This window comes from Sebastes umbrosus, chromosome 18 (genome assembly GCF_015220745.1).
Source record: "Sebastes umbrosus isolate fSebUmb1 chromosome 18, fSebUmb1.pri, whole genome shotgun sequence".
NCBI classification, from domain to species: Eukaryota; Metazoa; Chordata; class Actinopteri; order Perciformes; family Sebastidae; genus Sebastes; species Sebastes umbrosus.
This window is the reverse complement of record NC_051286.1, coordinates 8,866,630-8,888,488: the sequence shown is the minus strand read 5'-3', so window position 1 is coordinate 8,888,488 and position 21,859 is coordinate 8,866,630. Positions and strand designations below refer to the sequence as shown.

The following is a 21,859-nucleotide window of genomic DNA, read 5'->3' as shown; positions in this document are numbered from 1 at the left end:
GTATGGGGCCCCTTTATGTCATTTTTTGTGAAACCCACTACAGTAATCTCTGAGTAGCCAGTAGTAGTATCTTCTTTTTCCGTTTTTGAAATTTATTTTATTTATTTATTTATTCATTATTATCATTATTATTTGATTATTTATTTTTTTCTTCTATTTTTATATATATGTATGTGTGTATTTATGTATGTATGTGTATGTGTATGTGGATGTATATATATATATATATATATATATATATATATATATATATGTGTATGTGTATATCTGTATATGTGTGTATGTGTGTACGTGTATATACGTGTATATATGTGTGTATGTGTGTATGTACGTAGGTATGTATATATATATATATTTAAAATGTTTTTTTTCTCTTCTTATTATTATTATTTCATGACTTATTTGTGGATTCTCTCCCTGTGTTGTATTCTCTACAATTTGAATTTTATGTATCCATGATTGAGAATCAGTTAAGTCCTTTGTGGCCAGCTGCGGCTGTTTGTGTGTATGTTGTTGTCAGGTAGAAATTAACTTTCCCTGTATAGTGACTGTTCTATTGATTATTGACAATCAATAAAAAGACCTTTGAAAAGATTAAAAAAAAAAAGTTAATGTGTTATATCTGTAATGTAGGCTAACAAACGGGTTTGACTTCCCTGCTGAATTGTAAAGATTTGTTAAATGGTAAATCTACTCTTGAGCCAGTAACATTTCCGTCGGTTTTTCTCATGCGGTCTTGAATGCAGCACCACTGAAATACACTATCACGTGACTCAATGTTTTGTTTTGCTCCTTCAGCCTGGGTGAAGATCATCTCTAGCAGCTACCTGCTGAAAACCTGCTAGTTTTATCATAAATGTACTATGTAGGAGCAGCGACACGTTTTATTCACACGCCTGAGTTACTAGCTTTAGAAACCACAACGTTAAATCAGCTGAAAAACGCTTTAGATAGCAAGATAGCATCAGCATCACTAGAGTGGACTATGGCGGCTGTTGACAGCTTTCAGCTTCTGCATAGAGAACTTTCTCGGTCATGTAGTCCTTACTTTGAAACCCTGGCCCTGGTCGGTGCACTGTACACGGCCAGCAGGGCGATAATCCTCCTGAGAGACTGCTGCTTGTTGATCAGGGTGCATTTCCTGCCAAGAATTATCCCGAGGAAGAAGCTCAACCAGAGATTTGGTGACTGGGCTGTTGTTTATGGTAAGAGATGCTGCAGGAGATCACAACAGAGACACAATGGTGCTGGTTTGTCTTTCAGTGAGTGTCATGCATTGACATCACAGGACCCCACAGAGCTTCATAACAACACATCAAAACAACACATACAGTGCATACAAATGCCCCACATTAGCTGGTATCAGCTTGTCAAATTTGACAAATTTGCTGCTTTTCTCTGTTTTAATATCAAAATGAATATACTTTTGTTATTCAGTTGTTGGTAGCACAAAACAATAAATTGGAACATGTCATCCTGGGCTTTGAGAAATTGCAAGAATACATTATTTTTTACTATTTTCTGACACCTTGTAGATGAAATGATCAATCAATAAATCAAGACAATAATTTGCAGGTTGTTGCAAACCTAAATATAACACTTCAATCACACTGACATTGCTAAATAGGTCTGCAAATAGTGGTCATATTAATCTGTTGATTACATTTTTGATGGATTGGTCTATAAAATATAGAGAAATAGTGGAAAATGCTAAAAGCTTTTAATCATACAGCACTCCAAAACCCCAAAATATGAATTTTACAATTATATAAAATAGAGAAAAGCAGCAAATATATTTTTAAATTTTAGAAGCTGGAACCAGAAAATGTTAATTCATCAAGTGAACTTGGTAATGTACTAATCAGCTTATTATTTCAGTAAGAAAAGTAAACTTTATCTAATATTTTGAGGCCATAGTGCAGTTCTATATCCTCATTTCTTCTGACTTTCATTGATAAATATCGTCCTCTCCTGTCAGGTGCATCAGAGGCTGTGGCCAAAGCCTATTCAGAGGAGCTGGCCAGGCACGGTATCAGCATCATCTTTGTCACTCAGAACCACACCTCTGTCAGAGACACCGCTGCGTCTCTCTCCCAAAGCTACGGAGTGGCAGCTGTTGTCGTCCTAGCCGACTTCTCTTTGGACCAGGCGGCCAGTAAGCCCATCATAGAAGCCATGAGGGGGAAAGATATCGGCTTCCTGGTGAACTGTGTGGAGTCTGTGGCGTCCCCTCAGAGCCTGCTTGACATGCCCGAGCAGGGCCTGTTGGATTTGGTGAATAAGAACGTTGCGGTCGCTACTCTGATGACCCGGTTGGTGCTGCCAGGGATGCTGGAGCGCAGCAGAGGAGCTGTGGTCAATATCTCCTCGGGTGCTTGCTCCAGACCGCTGCCTGGAAGAGTGACGCTCACCGCCTCCACTGTGAGACAAAACACTGAGGATATCTGCCTCACGGACACACAGCTGTATAGATCTTTTTCACAGCACAGGATTAGTCATAGTATGAAAAGCCCATTTGTAAATAAATACTATAAATAATGACTCCAAAAAGGGTTTATTAATAGGGTAACATACCCTCAAATCAACTGCATCCCTTCATTCTTTCTTCTTCTGCCCACTAAGTAAAAACATAATCACATTTTTCTAACCTGACAATAATCCTCTTTCCCTTTCTTCTCCTGACATTTCAGGGCTACTTTGATCATTTCTCAAGAGCTCTTCACCTTGAGTACGGCGGCAAAGGGATCTTTGTACAAAGTCTGACTCCTTTCCAGGTAGATGATGCCTGATATGATATGACCATTAACAAGTAGGGCTGTGTACCAGACCTAAATACAAATTTTACTGACGACCAAAATGTGTCAAGCACTGAAAGCTGGCTTCAAATACTCAGATTCATGATCTTGTTTACTTATTCTGTGATATATAGTTCCTGATTTGAATTTCGGATTTCGTATTTAGACATTTAACATTTGAGAACTTTGGTTTCTTTTGTCAAAGGGGACGTATCATAAAAAACTCACTTTTTCAGTGCTTGTGCTCATACATTTGAGTATCTGGAGTGTCTACCAACCCACAAATTGCGAAATAAGACAACCCAGTCAGTTGTTTGTGGGCTGCCTAGATCAGAAAACGTGATTCAACAAGCCATTCAGATTTGGTTCCCCTTCATATGTCACATGCAGCCTCATTAGAACATATCGCCCTCAGCTTGAGAACTACCTTTGTAAAAGTGCACCATATTTTTCTCTCAAGCCAATCAGAGCAGACTGAGCTTTTTAAAGAGACAGGTGCTGAAACGGAGCGTTTCAGACAGAGGGTGAATACAGGCATATTCAGATAGACAGTATGAGAAAAATAATGTGTTTTTGAACATTAAAGCATGCAAACATGTTCTAGTAGAAACCCAAAATACAAGTATGAACCTGGAAATGAGCATGTTATGTCCCCTTTAAATGAAGATAAGGGTATTGTAGAAAATACATGTTTATATTTCTCATAGTAAGGTATAGAAAATTGTTTTGGTGTCATTACCGACACTAAGGTCTTGTATCAGAACGACACATAATATGAAATGTGCTCTATAATTAGAGGTTATGAGTATATATATGTCAGCGCTTGATATACAGCATGTGTGTATGTGTCACCAGATCGCCTCGAGTGATCAACAACCATCATCTTCATCGACACCGTCATCAAGACCAGGCTGGTTTACACCAAAACCAGAGGTTTACGCCCGCCACGCCGTCTCCACCCTCGGCGTCTCCAATAGGACCACCGGCTACTGGCCTCACACACTGCAGGTCAGCACTAAATAAGTCATGATGTCAGTTTGTAATTGGTATACTCTAACAGTTACATTATCACTGATACATTCCAGCCTTTGTGAGAATAGGATCTAAAATATGAAAAACATGTATGTATGCTGATCGGTTTCTCTCTGTTGTTTTTCTCCCCAGTACGGACTGATGAGACGTATTCCAGAGAGGATTTGGGTTCTTGGATCACGGTGGCTCATGAGTTCAAGCTAAGAGCTCACCTCTCCTCTCCTCCCTTCACTAAAGACTTAACCCAGTTACTGAATCCTCTTGTTACCGGAGTCATTAGTTTAAATGTATTATACTCTCAGGATCTGTTGAATTGGTAGTAAAGAGTTTATCTTCTATTTATTTGGTGTCAATTTTAAGGAAAGCTGCAGTGGAATTTGCCTGAAATAATGAATGAATATATATTACTCCTGTATGGTCTGATAAATCTGTGACATCCTAAATTAACTATAGAAAGAAGACAACCTGATGATCTTAATGGGGGCCAGACATGAGGTTGACATGAGGTTGACTTTGAGTCAGGATTGTAAACCTGCTGATTATCACTAGAGGATAATCATTTGGTTTGGTGCCTGGACTTTTATAACATGTAGTTTCAACACTTTGAACTGTTGGATAAGAAATCCTTTCAAACCAACATGGATCCTGAAGGCCTGGTTTATTAAATATCAAACTGAATGTACACTTATTTTATTTTGCTATGCATTTAAAAAAAGTTGCACACTGAAATTCTTTCGCTCTGCAAGACAGAGTTCAGTATAGAAACAGGTGAGATCAAAAGCCTCACCTCAAATGTAACATAGAAAAAGACAGAAATCAGAAGAAAGCAATAATAAAGTAACCAAAAGATAAACAAAATCATAACATAAAATTAACCAAGTGTAATTTTGATAAATATAACTCAATCCAAATGTAAAAAAGGTGTTAACTGACGGTGGAAATGATGCATTTTTAAACTCCAACTCAAGTATATATCTGAATATATTCTTGCAAAGACGGAGTTCAGATAAACCCAAATTGTGCCAGTATACAGTATGATACATGTGAGAGTGTTTACAGCAAATACGCGTGTGGTGGTGAATGATAGCTTTAGGTGTCATTCCTCAGACTAAAACATTCAAGCATCTCCAGGAGTGAATTTGAAATGCGATGAAGAGTGAGATAGTGATGTTTTGTTTCTTTGAGAAACTGTATTTCAGCTATATTAAATATATGTGGATATTGCTTTAAAACAAGTATTTATATTTAGAAATGTGAACAAATTCATATATGTTGTGTTGAGTGGTTGCTTACACTAGAGCTGCAACGATTAATCGATCAAAAGTCAAAATTCTCTGATTCCAGCTTCTTAAATGTGAATATTTTCTGGTGTCTTTACTCCTCTATGACAGTAACCTGAATATCATTTTATGGACCAAAAGCCTAATTGAGAAAATAATTGACAATAAAAATAATCATTAGCATGCAGCCCTAGCTTACACGTACAGTACAGTATATAACAATGTTGACTTAAATATGATATGTGTCATCATAGTACAAAAAAACAATAAATCTCTTTCTCCATTCCCATACTGTCCTGTCTTTAATTGTATGCGTCAAAGTGTCTGTCTCTGAAGATTAGTCCTTTATCTGACTGGTGGGTGTTTCATGTATATGAGATGTTGACTGATCTACATGCTGAAGGCCACAAACGCTCTGTTTTTCTCTTAAAACATCAGTATGGTGTAAATCATTTACGTGAACAGACACCACGCCGGCTGCCAGAGTTTACCCTGCGACCCCCTTCAGAGCAGCAGGTCACAGACTGTTTGTAAACCAGATGAACACACGTGAGGTGCAGTCTGCCGTAAATCCACGTGGTGCAGAGCTGTACTGCTTCAGGAGGATTTAAACACAAAAACTAGAATCTGACAAGTCTGATTTTTTTAAGAGGCATTTGGTAAAGGTCTACATGGAATAGGTAAAGTTGTGAAGGCATTTTGTTTCTTAATCAGAAAATGCTGAAATTCATAAGAAATTAAGGAAATATGGTAATGGACTTTATAATAAACATTTAGATAGCTCCTTTTAATATAAATAATGTCAGCTTAAGTGCTATAAAAAAAAATAAGGAGAATCAAGAAAACAAGAACAAACAGTAACACCAGTAGTAACTAAAAAAGTAGCTGTACGAAATGAATCAAATAAGTACAGAATACCATCAGCAATGGCAATAAAAATAGTGGTAGAAAACACTTAAAATTAAAAGACTAGATTAAAAGCTAAGTTTTAGAGAAACAGGAAGTAGTATCCTTTGGAATAGTAATCCACAATTTGGGAGAACAGTAAGTAGAATAGTAGAAAAATGCTTGTGAATACAGACAGATTGGAAAAATATTAAAGGAAAAGTGTCTTTGTAAGGTGGAGAGTGAAGTAAACACTGCTTACAAGTTTACTTGCAGAAGATGTTTCAATGAATTGAAAGGCTCCTAATAAATCGATCTTGTGATAAAAAGGGTTTCCTTGGTCACGGTCAACTTTTAAGTTCATCATGGACGAGAACTTCGAGAGAAAAAAAGGAAATTTTAACATCTACTGTTCAATGACAACATGGCAAACTCCATCTGCTGAGGCAGATCATGTCATACAATAGAAAGCTCCAGAAAAAGCTACTCAACTCCCCTTGTGTTGTCAAATAGACGTTTTTACGCCTCCACGTCGGCGAAAAGTCGTGGTCGAAGGCTTTATGTTTTCGGGTTGTCTGTACGCCTGACCCATTCTTGTGAACACGATATCTCAGGAACGCCTTGAGGGAATTACTTTAAATTTGGTACAAACGTCCACCTGGATTTAAGGATGAATTGATTCGATTTTGGTGGTCAAAGGTCACTGTGACCTCACAAAACACATTTTTTGGGAATAACTCACAAATTCTTATTATGACAATTTCACACAAATGTCTAATAGGACTTTTGGACAGATATGAAGGTAAACTGTGACTTGACTGGTTGACGGAGGCATACAACCGAGAGGCGGTAATTCTAGTTTAGCAATTCATTTTGCAGGGACATGCAGGTCGGCTTTTTAACCCCTAAACCACAAGAGCGCCTCATAGCAAGTTTTAAGATGGTTCAAAAGAGGGTTTTTTTGAGTACTGAAACTGACAGAACATCTTCAGTACTCTTTCAAGTCTGTCTCTACTTGGGGGATGAAACGCCATTCTTCCAAATAATAGTCCCTCATTTGACGTTTTCGACGGTGGCGGTGAAGCGTACTGCCTAACAGTCAGTTTCCCATAGGTGTTCAGGTAGGGTTGAGATCTGGTGACTGTAAAAGGCCACAACATTTGAATCACACCATTTTCATGCTCATCAAACCTTTTAGTGAGCGCTCAAAGCATGTGCATTTGTTTCCCCACTCGTTTATTCAGGTGTGATGTAAAACACAACTAACAGGACAAAACAAGGCTTTAAGCAGCTGCTCAGATTCAGTGTTAGGGCTGGAGGTTTGTTGTTGTGGGTAGGATGGTGTCCTTCCAGATAAGACGCCAAAGGAACCATGAAAGAACAGCTTCTTCTTCACTTTCTCTCTTCGTCGTCCTCCTGAGACATCGCTCTCTTCATACACCTTTTTCTCTGTGGATTTGTTCAACTGGTAAGTTGATTTTTTAATCTATTCTCTATAATTTTACCTTGTCAAACTGATATTGAACTGTTCATGGACTGGAAAGAATTGAAGATGTATGGATTTATTTTGGAATATGTTATCGTTATACTACACTACTGCAAAATTATGCAATATCTGTAACATGCACTATTTAAAGAAACATGAATATGCATGACATTTGTACTTAGACGTGCACACCATAATGAGAAGCTCAAAAAGTGGAACTATGTTGTGGATATGGGAGTAATTTAAAAGTAAGAAATGACAAACGTAAATAAGAAATAAAAAATGTGATTCTTTCCAACTAACATATATCTAAGAGCTACCAAACAATTTAACATTTGATTTGTGCACAAATTACTTTTACTAGAATGCTTAACAAACATTATTCTGATTAAATAAACCGACCATAACAGAAAAAACCACATAAAGTCTTATGAAAAAACATAAAAGATGAAAAAATTCAGAATATATTAATTCATTATGTAAAAGAAACCCTGTAAATGGAATTTAGCAGCCTTATTTACTTAGGCAGGTCAATCTGTATTTGTACATTGGTGGTTGAGCTCACGCTCTTTGAATTAAGATTTGCAACGGTTGGTATTAACCAAGGTTAAGGTCTTGGTTTGCAGCAGATAAGTATGTTTTGGAGACTGGGAATCAGCAGCCGTGGCTTCTATCAGTAAACTCACAAGCCTGCGAGAAATTATAAAGTTTGGCCTTGTGAGAGAGTCTGTGTGTTCTGACTTTAATACAACCAATGATTTCTCTATCATCTTTTGTATAATTCTGTTTGCAAAATATGTTTTTGGCCAACTAATAATAGTGTATATAGTTCTCGAGTAATGCCTTCAGAGCTTCTGTGAGTCATAATGGATCCTTTTCGTCTTCATCCCCTCACACAGAAGTCGGACAACTGGCAACTGAAATGGGTGAATGGGATCTGCTGGGCCGCCTGCTGGATAAAGTGCAGAGCCACTCCACGGTGATCGGCAAGGTCTGGCTCACCGTGCTGTTTGTCTTCCGCATCCTGATCCTGCGCGGCGGCGCTGAGAAGGTCTGGTCATATATTCATTTCAAACACACTTCACTGGGAGCCCGGCAGTAGCCACCATGTAGAAATCGGGAATGTCTGTTCATCATCTCTTTTTCTTCTAATCTTCCTCCAGGTGTGGGGCGATGAGCAGTCCGACTTTGTCTGCAACACTCAGCAGCCCGGCTGTGAGAACGTCTGCTACGACCTCGCCTTTCCCATCTCTCATGTTCGCTTCTGGGTCTTTCAGATTATAGCTGTGACGACTCCGAAGCTGCTATACCTGGGTCACGTCCTCCATGTGATCCACATTGAGAAGAAGGTCTGTCGCTGAAGTGGGGGGAGTATGATAGTGTTACTGGTGAATGCCATACCTGTAGTGGCAGAAGCATGGGCCAGTAATGTAAAAGTGTAATGCCAAACCCACTGAGAATTATCACCAACTCTGCTTCTTAAATCTAGTATATTTCAGCTCACATACTTAATGCATGGTTGAGTCTAAAGCCTCGATTCTACTTTCTGCAAGGACGGTCGCACTGACATGAGCTGACTTGGAATCGTGACGAGGAAACGTTTGGATCTTTTATACTCCTTGCGGGTTTCTCCTAAAGGCAAATCAACATTCTCAAAGTTCTCCATTTTCTCCACCCATCTGCATCCGAGTAGTTAGAAAACCTGCCACAAGGAACCCCCGCAAAGGGCTGTGTCTGATGGTTTGACGTCACTTTGGCCGCGCGGAAACTCGCGACCCTCGTGGATGCGGCAAGCATAAATCAAGCTTAAGTGAGCCATTCTCATCAACGCCATTGAGCAGCTGTTTCCAGTTCTTCTGCCCCCTAGTGGCCAGAGATTGATTAATACAGCTTTAAAGCGATACTTACCCCAGATCTATATTTTCAGCACCCAAAACTCACTTCTTGTGGGCTTAAAAGGTAGTCTCGTAATCAGGAACGGTGGCTGTGGTTAGCTTGAAGTTAGTTGGTCACAAAGAATGTCAATGATCAGACGTTTTCATGGCAGAAATAAGTATCAACACTTCCATAAAAACTTCTGAAACTACTCCTCCAGCATAATCAACTTATCTGCTGAGCTTATATTTTATAGTATACTCATCGTTTTGCCAAAATGTGGCGAAAAACAACTCCCAGCACTTCCAAGTTTCAAGGATGTAGATATTGTAGCACTACACGCAATAAGTGTTTAGGAATATTTTGGCAAAACTAAATTCCTGAACTTCACACTGACAAGAGTAAGGTTGCATTCATCTTGCGTCTTTCACCTAATTACTTTCAATCATAGACTGTATACTGTATAAGAAGTGGATGTAGTCACCATGACGTCACCCATTGGTTTTTGGACTGCTGTTCTGAAGCCTAAAGTTCTGCATTTTGTCCGTCACCATCTTGGTTATTTGGAACCAGAAGTGACACAAGAGTGTGGAGCTAAGTACAACCGAACGCGGAATAAGACATTTTTAGGAGACCAAAATGTTACAACTAACTTTCATGAACTGAAAGGGTTTAATGGGTTAAAATTCTAAGATAAAAACACGTTGGCTATTAGAAAAAAATGCAAGTTTAAGGCACTTCCGCATTGGCTTCACTTTTCAGACCCTCTAAATCTGCAAGTTTTTTTCAGATTATTGGAAAATATCTGACTCTGTTTTCTTGTTCTCCCAATCCAAGATGAAGGAGAGGATGAAGAAGCAGGCCGAGTTGGATGACCAGGCCAGTCTGTTCCTTAGAAGGGCCTACAAAGTTCCCAAGTACACCAAGAGCACTGGCAAGATCAGCATCCGTGGCCGTCTCCTTCGCAGCTACGTCCTCCATCTCGTGGCCAAGATTGTCCTGGAAGCTTTGTTCATCGTGGGTCAGTACTTTCTTTATGGCTTCACCCTCCAGACGCGCTACGTCTGCACCCGCTTCCCTTGCCCTCACAAGGTGGACTGCTTCCTGTCCAGGCCGACGGAGAAGTCGATCATCATCTGGTTCATGCTGGTGTCGGCGTGCGTCTCCCTCGTCCTCAGCCTGGTGGAGCTGGTCTACCTGTGTGTGAAAGCTGTGAAGGAGTGCATGACGAGGAGGCAGGACTACACCGTGACCCCGGTGACGCCGCCGCCTTCGGAAAGGAAAGCGTTTAAAAGCCGCGACGAGATGCTCCAAAATTGTGTCAACCTGGAGCTGGAGCTTCAAGGACGGAAGTTAGGGGTGAACGGGGCCACAGGCGGGGTCAACGAGGCCGCTAAGAACGTATCGCCTGAGAGCAACAACATGGGAGGAGAGATCCGCATCTGAAGCACGGAGGCAGTGATAGGTTGGAGTTCTAGTGTTTGAGTGCTTTGGCTTTGGGGAGGAAAGGGGGGAGTAGCCAGCTTCTGTAAACAGTACTTAGTCACATGCAGAATGTTACTTAAAATTACTTTTGTGGCATAATACAAAAACAACAAACCATGTTTTCCTGCAGTTGACATTTCCGTCATTTCAAAACAATGTAGATTATTTTTTGACAGATTTTGCTAAGGGTACGTTTTTGATATGATTTTAGACAATGTTGTTACAATTTTGATCAATAAACCTTTCATAAATACGAAACTGTCTGAATACTTTCCTATTGAGAACAGCCTAATCCATCCGAACCTCTATCGCACTGTATATAAAGAGTAATTGCTATAATGCATACAAAGCATTTGGTTAGTTGTGTCCTGATAGAATTTTTAATGCAGTTTTAGACTTTGTACTTTGTAAACTGAGAATATATGAACCAGAAGACCTTATATTTCTAAATATTTTATTCCTCAAAGCATTTGTTCATCACAGTATCAGAAAAAGTAACAAGTAAAACTAATAGACATGAAACGACTAACCTGGCTCCTTCCAAAGGTAACAAAATTAGCCTTCCAACACCTGTAAAGCTTACTAATTAATCGGTTATATCTAAATTGTTTAACTCATACAAAAATCAAAGTGTAAAAAATGTCAAGCTGTGGTTTTAGGGAGGCGTATGTGTGCTGGACTATTTCTTAGCTGGATGTGACTTCCTAGAGCAGTGGTCCCTCAGGGGTGCTTGAGGGAGTTCCAGGGTGTCCACAGCAAAAAGGCCAATCATTTTCATTATAATTACATCCATAACTAACACAATGACAAAATCTATTACTATTTTGGTTATGGGTTTCATACACTTTCTGTAATAAAACATCTAAAAGCAAAAATCCTATCAGATGGAGGACCCTGGGACAAAATCGAATGGGGGTCTGTAGTCTAATTTGCATCAGTTTAGGGGTTCTTGACGTGAAAAGGTCGTGAACCACTGTCCTAGAGTATGCACTAGATCAGTGATCAGTGGGCTAAATCTTGCCCTCGACCATTTTCTAATTCACAATGAAAATAAATTGATTCACAATGGGATTTTTTTTGCACATTTAATGTAGATAAGGTGCCAGAGCATAAAAAAGCATCAAAATAGATTAATTGAGCTTGTTTATCGGGGAAAAAAGTGCCAGCTGAGGATCTCCTGGACAGTTGGTTTGTTTATTAACTGGCCCCTGGCTTCCTGTCATTTTGCAAAAGTGGCCCCCGGGCAAAACAAGTTCAGTATCCCTGCGTTAGATGGATCTTTCTGCCGAGCTAAGCTAACTGGCTGTAACTTCATATTCAGCATACAGATAATGTGGTTTCTATCTTAACATCTAACTATCTGCAAAAAAGGCATATTTCCCTAAATGTTTAACTATTCCTTTATGTGTTTTATAGGTATTACTCCTGTAGCGATAGAGTAATGAGATACGGTATTTGATGATATGATACCGACCCCTTTATTTAAATGCCTCAAACCTTTCACAAACTGTGCCAAAATGAGTGATTTGGGATTTTTGGACGCAATGATCACATTTTATTGACATTGGCTCAAAATTAAGTAGGTGGAGGTGAAGGATACTGTGAGTCAAACCAAATAAAAATGCACCTGTTTTCACCAGGAAACTATTGATTTATGACAAGTCAATGATTAAAGTGTGTGTATTAATTGGCCCCAGATGGAAGAATTTAACTATTTACAACTATGCGTTTATTTATGATTCATAACGGCAGTGAAATACATGCAGAATATTTAAATATGAGCAGCCCTTTTAGTGATTACACACTTTTTCCTGTTTATTTTCAAACATTCAAGGCCATTTGACGGAGATACCGAACACCTGTCGTCCTATTGGTCTCTTCAACTTTTCCTACAACGTGACATTTAGAGCCAGATGTGTGTTGTGCAATGTGATCAGTGTGAGGGTCATGCTGTCCTCACCCAACACACTCCAAGGTCCAACTTTAAAGTTAGCGATCTGTCCTCACAGACAGTCTTTCCTGACCAGGTCAGAAGGTAAGATGCAACGATTATTGTTCTCTCATACAGATAACTAATCATTTGACGCATTTAAGAATACAAATTGTGAGTACATATTTGTAAAGAGCAAGAGTATTTTTTTTCTTTTTAATATATATTTGTAAGAAAGTGATGGACTTTTATTTTACTTTTGAAATTTTAATGACATTGTAAGTTTTCTACCAGCATTAATATGACTTATTAATAATATAATAATAATGGCACCAGATTGGTTTTTCCAACTTTGCCCACAAGACACACATTTTATGTGTATTGTATAAATGTCATTATAATTGTGTTACATTATTGATGTAAGTTTTTTAAAGTTACATTTACACAGGTTTTTTTTCCTGTTTTTCTCTTCCATCTTAGTTTTATCTCTTTACCAGCCTACTATGCCTCTTTAGTTAATGCCACCGAGTCTGCCGTTCTTGCCGACTAATGATTATTGTCGGAAAATATTGACCAACTAGCTCAGGGTTCATGGGGCTCTGATATCCTCCTGCTTCTCAAGTAACCAGGTTCAAGAACAGAACCAGTTATTTATCTAAATTTAAAAGAACAATGAGCGTCTTTCTTCCAGCAGCAGCATATTGATTGAATACTAAGTTGTGGTTAATGTTTTCGTTAATAAGGTGTGGTGTCTGTTGAATTTATTAGCTCATTCCTTTTATCTGTTTATCACAGATTACTAACTGAACATAAAGATGGGAGACTGGGGATTCCTATCAAGCCTGCTGGACAAGGTCCAGTCCCACTCCACGGTCATTGGGAAGATCTGGATGAGCGTCCTCTTCCTGTTCAGGATCATGGTTTTGGGTGCCGGTGCCGAGAGCGTCTGGGGTGACGAGCAGTCGGGTTTCCTCTGCAACACCCAGCAACCTGGTTGCGAGAACGTCTGCTACGATTGGACCTTCCCCATCTCGCACATTCGCTTCTGGGTCCTCCAGATTATATTCGTCTCCACGCCGACGCTGGTCTACCTGGGCCACGCCATGCACGTCATCCACAAGGAGAACAAGCTCAGGGAGGCGATAGCGAGCCCCGGTGGGTCCCGGGTGATGAAATTGCCCAAATACACGGACGACAAGGGTAAAGTGAAGATCAAGGGGAACCTGCTGGGGAGCTACCTGACCCAGCTCGTGGTCAAGATCATCATCGAGTCCGCCTTCATAGTGGGTCAGTACTACCTGTACGGCTTCATCATGGTCCCCATGTTCCCCTGCTCCAAGGAGCCCTGTCCCTTCACCGTGGAGTGCTACATGTCCCGACCCACAGAGAAGACCATCTTCATCATCTTCATGCTGGTGGTGGCCTGCGTCTCCCTGTTCCTCAACGTCATCGAGGTGCTCTACCTGATGGTCACCAGGGTCAGGTGTGGGCGCAGACCTCGCACTCACAAGATCACTTCAGCGGAAAACCCTGCCAGCCTGTCAGGTCCCAGGTGGCCCACTTCAGAGGAGGCGCTCAAGCAGAACAAGATGAACATGGAGCTAGAGAACAGCCAGAGTATCGGAGGAAGTCTGGACGGGGCCAAAGAGGAGAAACGACTACTGAGCGATCATTAAAAACCACTATAACATATTATCTTACCCGCCTTGTTCAGATACATCTAAGAGACTGAAGTGAAGAGTGCCGTACAAATCATGAGAGAACATCAAGGAGAAGATTTATCATTGTGTTAAGTCATATTCCTGCTGAGAAAAAAGTAAATCTGCAATTTTTTTAGGGCCACATTGTTGGGATTTTACATTTACTTTGTAATATTTAACAGCAAATCTAATGATGGAATGCGTGCAATATTGATAATGTATTTATGTTCTTTGATACTCATTTGTTTATCGGTTAGTGAGCAGAGTTTGGTCTATGCCCAGTTTTTGAATGTGTCCTGTGAGTTATTACCATGTTCATTATCAAGGACTTGAAATAGTTTGCTCACTGAGTGATGATGATGATGATGATGATGATGATGATGATGATGATTGTGTTGAAAAGAGACATTTTTTGTGCTGTATTGTTTTTAATAAATGATTCAAGTTGGATAAAAACAATGTTTCATGACTATATTAATTATTTACAGATGACAAGTTTAAACTTTACACACACTTCATAGTCAAACACGTTGCTTTCAAAGAGCATGATTAACACTTGTTCGATAACGCTGTAGGGCCGCAACTAACGATTCATTTCATTATTGATTAATCTGTCAATTATTTCCTTGATTAATGGATTAGTTGTTTGGTCTATAAAAAGTCAGAAAACGGTGAAAAATGTTGATCAGTGTTTCCCAAAGCCCAAGATGACGTCCTCAAATGTCTTGTTTTTATCCACAACTCAAAGATATTCACTTTACTGTCATAGAGGAGGAAAGAAACCAGAAAATATTCACATTTAAGAAGCTGGAATCCGATAATTCTTTCTTAAAAATTACTCAAACCAGTTAATCAACCATCAAATAGTTGCTGATTAATTTAATAGTTTACAACTAATCGATTATTCGTTGCAGCTCTAGTTTACAGATAACTTTCTCAATTAACTGATTAAATATTTGGTCCATAAAATATCCGCAAATTATGGAAAATGAGCAAGAGCTCATACTGACATGTTCAAATCTGACATATTTTATCCAAAACCCAAAGATATTCATTTTAATATCACTGGAAAATAGGAAAACCAGAAAATATTCACATTTGAGAAGCTGAAACTGATGATTTTTTGGTCTATTTTTGTTTAAAAATTACTTTAATGATTAATCGATTAGCAAAATTGTTGCCAATTCCTTGTCTGGTGACTATCTGATTAATCATTGCAAAGCTATAATAGTTTATAGCTATAACTTCAGAATAGGGAGTGGTTGACAGATAGATTGACAGATAATTTGAATGAGTTCATATAAGGATAAGGATATCTACATCAGATGGACACTATGTGACATATTAAGGGGACAAAATACATCCATAAAGCCTGCAGGGATCACGAGGACGTACTCGACATTTTGCAATTCAATACAAAATAGATTAGATTTGCTCTGTTTGTTCAGAATTTGTGTAAATCACACAAAAAAAAAACTATGTGTTGACACAGTCTCAACAAAAAAATTAATCAATCGTCACGTAGCTCAGTGCAGGGTTATTGTACTGGATTGCATCAGTCTGTACGGGTGTTATTGTGCCCTTTATTCCCTGAAATTTCAGCAAATACAAAATGCAAAAAGGGGAGTAGTTTGGGGATTTACTGTGTCTGTGTATGATTTAACTATAAAATAGCATCAATACAAAAATCACTACATGATAATTGTGAACAATAATAATAAACATTTGTAGAAAAATAAGTATTTGGTTTATGGCGCTGCCAATCATTAACCCGTACAATCTAGTCAGCTCGGCCCAAAATTATCATTTCCAAATGTCATGACAACGTGACAGCTCACACTGTTCCATCGAATCTAAAGTTCAAGGTAGTGTAGACAGGTTGTCTTTGGTTCACTGCTCTCTATCAGTCATCTCCACAGCTGGTGGCCGGTCTGTTTGTCTGAACGGAGGACTTTAAACTCAAAGGTAAGGTGCATCATTTCTTCTTCTTTTCTGCACAACATGTAATGAATTCTAACTTAGATTTAATGGTATTACTTTTGAAATAAAATATACACACATTCAACTACAAAGGTGTTTTATGATTGGTATAGGCATCTATTATTATGAGTGTGTTCTTACTTTGGCATAGTGTTGTAAGCGTGTTAGTATAAGTGTAGTAATCAGACTTTAGTAAAAGTAGTGATATCACAGTGTAGACATACTTTGTTACAAGTAAATGTCCAGCATTCAAAAGTACAAAAGTATCAGCATCAATATATACTTAAAGGTACCAAAAGTAAAAGTACTCATTATGCAGAATGGCCCATTTAAGAATAATATATATTATATTACTGGATTATATAATTATTGATGCATTAATGTGTTCATCACATCACAAGGTGACGCTCATTTTTTACAGTATGTACTGCCGCATAGCTTGTGAATTTCACCAAGGGATCAATCAAGTTTTATCTTAGCCTATAATAATACATCATAATTTATTTGTTTTTTATATTTTGTATTCTGAATCTGCAAAGTAACTAAAGCTGTCAAATAAATGTAGCGGAGTAAAAAAGTACAATATTTGCCTCTGAGATGTAGAGGAGTAGAAGTATGAAGTAGCGTAAAATTAAAATACTCCAGTAAAGTACCTCGAAATTGTACTTAAGTAAAGTACTTGAGTAAATGTACTTAGTTACATTCCACCACTGGTACAGAGGAAATCTACAGACCACCTGAACATTCAGACTGTTGCATAATCCATAATCTATGAGAATAAAAATCCATATTATTTACGTATTTCCACATTTTCTTGGGGTTCAGAACTCTTTGCAATATTTACAAACACCAAATTGTATTTTAACTTTGACTAGATAAAGCCATGATGTGTAATAAAACACACTTTTCTTCTTATGAAGAAACATATATCTATAGATGTAGCAGTTTAAACATCTGTAGAATATAAATTCCTCTCTTATCATTACATCTAATCTCATATAGTAAAATAGTTTGAGATAAGTCTTCGTTGTTATGTAAAGGATTTTATAGCTCTGTCTTTACGCTCTGAACATCCTGTACTACAGTGTAGATTAGGGGTTTCACAACATGTGGTTGTGTCTCCTAAGCAAAATAGACTTTCTGCTGTTATTGATGTTTTACCCTTCATGTTAATCAATAATCTCACAGCACCTAGCACTATCTGTTCAAAAATAACAGCATGCTTTATTCTATACTTTTGTGCTATATCATAAGCGCCAGTCATGACTTAAATTATAACAAAAAAATAATTATATTTTCACAAATAATGCTTCCGTTGTCAAACACTTGATACCAATTTAATATGATTTACTAGGTCACTATAACGTAACCATGACCTGACAATAAATTTGGAAAATATTGTGCAAATAATAATGGGTAACTGAGTTTCCATTGGCCTCTACTGCATCTCTGGTTAATTGAATAGTTAATATGTCAGACTGTTTAAAGTTGTGAGGTCTGACTATGATTAGTAAAAGTTAATATTTCTTAATTAAACGTTTCTCTTCTGTCTCCATCTGACTGGAGTCTTCAGTATGTAGATGCCTAGAATATCAAATTCACTTCGGCAATGATAAATGGGGGATTTCCAATTAATAAAAACAAATGTTTTTGTCTAAATTATGATTATCTATTTGCTTTTCCTTATCAGATCAGAGACCATGGGAGAGTGGGGTTTTCTGTCCTCTCTGCTGGACAAGGTCCAGTCCCACTCCACCGTCATCGGGAAGGTCTGGCTCAGCGTGCTGTTTATCTTCAGGATCATGATCCTCGGAGCTGGAGCAGAGAAGGTCTCCTTTGTTTGTTCATACTTTATTTATTGTAGAGTTATACCTAACGGATGAATCTCTGAATGAATTTTATGAGAAGCTTTCAGGTGAAATAACAACCTCTGGTGGCCAACATGGAGGTCAACAGCTCCTGAGCAACCGGATTCAGCTTGATAACAAATTATCAGATTTCATAATTAAGACCTTTTTTATACAAATTTAAATAACTAAATACCTTTTTCTTCAATTTTCTGTACTGATTATCCTTTAAAGAGTCACAGGGCCTGGAGACTTTCCCAGCATGCATTGGGCGAGAGAATATGAATCCTCTCTGTGCTAAATTAGCCTGCTGGCAAAAAAAAAAACATTTTTCTTTATTTAAATTTGCTTTTTATCCATTTATAAAACTTTAACTTTTTAAATGTCACTGGTTGTAAAGCCACATCATAACAATTTATCGTCAGAATTACATTTTGTAGCGTGCCTGTTTATTATTTTGCCATAATTAGCACAACTGGACCTCCATTATGACACCAGTGGTGGATGCAGGAAGATTTGTGCTAAAGCTAAATAAAATACATTTGTTTTCATAGAAGTATTTGCTGTACATACTTTATATATAAATAATAATATGGATTTCTCATCTGAACATTACAGGTGTGGGGTGATGAACAGTCCAATATGATTTGCAACACCAAACAGCCCGGTTGCAAGAACGTCTGCTATGACCAAGCCTTCCCGATATCACACATTCGATTCTGGGTCCTCCAGATTATCTTCGTGTCAACGCCGACGCTGATCTACCTCGGTCACGTCCTCCACGTTATCAGCAAAGAAGATAAGATTAGAGACAAGGAGATCCGCTCTCGGAGAGGAACCCTCAAAATTCCAAAGTACTCGGACAAACAAGGTCACGTCGAGATTAAAGGCGACCTGCTGGGAAACTACATGACCTCCATATGTTTCAGAATCCTTCTGGAGGTAGGGTTCATTGTGGGGCAGTATTATCTGTACGGGTTCATCATGAACCCAAGAGTCGTCTGCACCCGAGCCCCCTGTCCCTTCACTGTAGAGTGCTACATGTCTCGACCCACAGAGAAGACCATCTTCATCATCTTCATGCTTGTAGTGTCCTGCATCTCTCTTCTACTCAACGTAGTGGAGATCTTCTACCTGGCGTGTTCTCGCTCATCCAGGCGAAGGTTGAAAACAGTGCCGACTGCTGCCATTGCTCTTCACCCGCGTGTAAACGGCGGCAGTCTGATGAAAAGTGAGAAGCTTAGCCTCCATGATGCCAGCCAGAGCACAGCCTGAAGAATGTCATTTAGAGCCAATGTGTAAAATATAAACATAGTTCCAGAGAAAACAGGAGGGCAAATAAAAACATGACTGAAATGAGACCATGGCCCACTTGTGTAACACTCAAATTTATTTATTTACAAGATGCTTAAAAATTCCTGAAAATGATGCACATTTGGAGACGTATATGTAGACTATTTATGAATATTAAAAAATGCACAAGAATAATACAGTATAATACTGTATCACTGAAGCACACTTTTAAAAATTGTACAAAAAGTGAGCTTTCGCGGTTTTATTTTGTTCTTTTTTTGTGTTTTGTACTCACAACTACATATATTTGAATATTAGTTCCCCAAGTGGCACATTGGTTATTGTGACTATTGAGTCTTTCCCATGTGGTTTGACTGCACGAGCTGTGCCGCTGTACCAATTTGCATTGGCTAAAAGCCATTAAGTACAATCCTTTTTTTGCTTTAAAGCAGTGTGTGTAAAGGTTGTTAGTGCTACTTTGCTTTTCAGCCTCTCATATATTGTTAAATTTGCAGGAATGACTTTTTGAACTGTAAATATTTTAATAAAAAATCATGTTTTGTTCATGTTTTGTATTAATATGACGGTATGTGCCTTTAAAAAGGGATCCACAAATGTTTATTAAAAAGTCCAAAACATTTCAAACTGCTTAAGTTTTTTGTTTCATGATCATTGTTTTTATACTCGTGCAACATTCATGATTTCTATTTCTGGGTATCACTGAAAGGACATTTAACTTATGCTATAAATCACTGATTTAGATACAGAAAAATATTGACAAACTTTAAAAAAAAAAAATCACATCAAAGGAGGAATAAAGACAAAATATTCAGAAGTAGAATTTAGATAAATATCACCAGAAGGATTTTATGGATTTTATGCAAATCTACTGATCCAGTGTACTGTAGGCTAACTTATGCAGTTAATGCAATTAGCCTATCGTGCAGGTCTGCAGCTCTTCTGGTGGGCAACATGGATACAATCTTATATTATGATATGTGTGATTTGATCACAATTATCACAATACAAGTAAAATCACAACTACAGTTTGGAAATTCACTGGAGGAATTGATATCTCCCAGACAGTGCAGGCATATGAATCTTGGATTTCACCATGTGTGCTGGATAAGCAACTGTTTGCTTAACTCAAAAGAAATGTCAGTGTGTGTGTGTGTGTTTGACTGTGTGTGTGTGTGGGTGTGTGTGTGTGTGTGTGTGTGTGTGTGTGTGTGTGTGTGACTGTTATTACCTTGTTGATGAGTTCTGGTTGACTTTTTTTCCTCTGGCAAGTTTGCATTTTCAACATCCATCCTACAATGTAGTTAAACTCAACCCACTGTATACTAACTTTACCTGCTGCCTTAGCACCATATAGTTAGCTAGCAGACACAGTTAGCAACTAGCCAGCATGTCTATTTTGGCTTAGTAAAGATTTGTTTGATTCTGGTGGGTCCTGCCTCTGCCTCTTGTGGTAGAAAAATAATAAACTTTCGCGTTTTAAAGGGGACATATCGTGCTCATTTTCAGGTTCATGTTTGTCTTTTAGGTTTCTACTAGAACATGTTAACATGCTTTAATGTTCCAAAAACATGTTATTTTTCTCATACTGTCTGCCTGAATATACCCGTAATCCCGCTCCGTCTGAAACGCTCCGTTTTAGTGCATTTCAACGGAATGACAACGAAATTTCATTGCTAGGAAACAGTTTGGGTACATGTTTACTTCCTGTCAGCTGATGTCATTCACATACACTGCAACAGGAAATAAACTGGGACTCATTTAGAATGTTTACGTTTAAAACTGTGAAATAGTGTAAATATTGTAGATTTGTGACATCACAAATGGAAAGAAAAAAGTCAAAGAAAAAAAGAAGTCATAATATTATGAGAATAGTCATAACTTAACGAGAAAATATTCGTAATACTATGTCAATAAAGTCATAACTTTATGAGAAAAAAAGTCATAATATTACGAGAATAAAGTCATAACTTTACAAGAAAAAAGTTGTAATATTACGAGAATAAAGTCATAACTTTACGAGAAAAAAGTCGTAATATTACGAGAATAAAGTCATAACTTTACGAGAAAAAAGTCGTAATATTACGAGAATAAAGTCATAACTTTACAAGAAAAAGTTATAATATTACGAAAATAAAGTCATAACTTTACGAGAAAAAAGGCGTAATATTACGAGAATAAAGTCATAACTTTACGAGAAAAAAAGTCGCAATATTACGTCAATAAAGTCATAACTTTACGAGAAAAAAAGTC

At 38.1% G+C, this 21,859-nt stretch overlaps 4 protein-coding genes across 4 annotated transcripts; all 4 read left to right on the top strand.

The window, feature by feature from the left end:
* Positions 1-756: 756 nt before the first annotated feature.
* Positions 757-5,394, top strand: hsdl1 (hydroxysteroid dehydrogenase like 1). The gene is made up of 5 exons (XM_037751407.1): positions 757-1,205; positions 1,979-2,421; positions 2,691-2,774; positions 3,651-3,803; positions 3,960-5,394. Exons 1-5 carry the CDS (start codon positions 857-859, stop codon positions 4,029-4,031), a joined length of 1,101 nt encoding a protein of 366 aa, XP_037607335.1. The 5' UTR covers positions 757-856; the 3' UTR covers positions 4,032-5,394.
* A 1,921-nt stretch (positions 5,395-7,315) lies between these two features.
* On the top strand, positions 7,316-11,092 carry LOC119476512 (gap junction Cx32.7 protein-like). Its single transcript, XM_037749859.1, has 4 exons — positions 7,316-7,460; positions 8,378-8,529; positions 8,642-8,827; positions 10,191-11,092. The coding sequence occupies exons 1-4, from the start codon at positions 7,331-7,333 to the stop codon at positions 10,797-10,799; spliced, it is 1,077 nt and encodes a 358-aa protein (XP_037605787.1). The 5' UTR covers positions 7,316-7,330; the 3' UTR covers positions 10,800-11,092.
* Positions 11,093-12,732: 1,640 nt separating this feature from the next.
* gja13.2 (gap junction protein alpha 13.2) lies at positions 12,733-14,927 on the top strand. Its single transcript, XM_037751393.1, has 2 exons — positions 12,733-12,873; positions 13,564-14,927. The coding sequence occupies exon 2, from the start codon at positions 13,584-13,586 to the stop codon at positions 14,442-14,444; it is 861 nt and encodes a 286-aa protein (XP_037607321.1). The 5' UTR covers positions 12,733-12,873; positions 13,564-13,583; the 3' UTR covers positions 14,445-14,927.
* A 1,347-nt stretch (positions 14,928-16,274) lies between these two features.
* Positions 16,275-19,657, top strand: LOC119477347 (gap junction Cx32.2 protein-like). Its single transcript, XM_037751394.1, has 3 exons — positions 16,275-16,433; positions 18,139-18,277; positions 18,914-19,657. The coding sequence occupies exons 2-3, from the start codon at positions 18,149-18,151 to the stop codon at positions 19,568-19,570; spliced, it is 786 nt and encodes a 261-aa protein (XP_037607322.1). The 5' UTR covers positions 16,275-16,433; positions 18,139-18,148; the 3' UTR covers positions 19,571-19,657.
* The last annotated feature ends 2,202 nt before the right edge of the window (positions 19,658-21,859 follow it).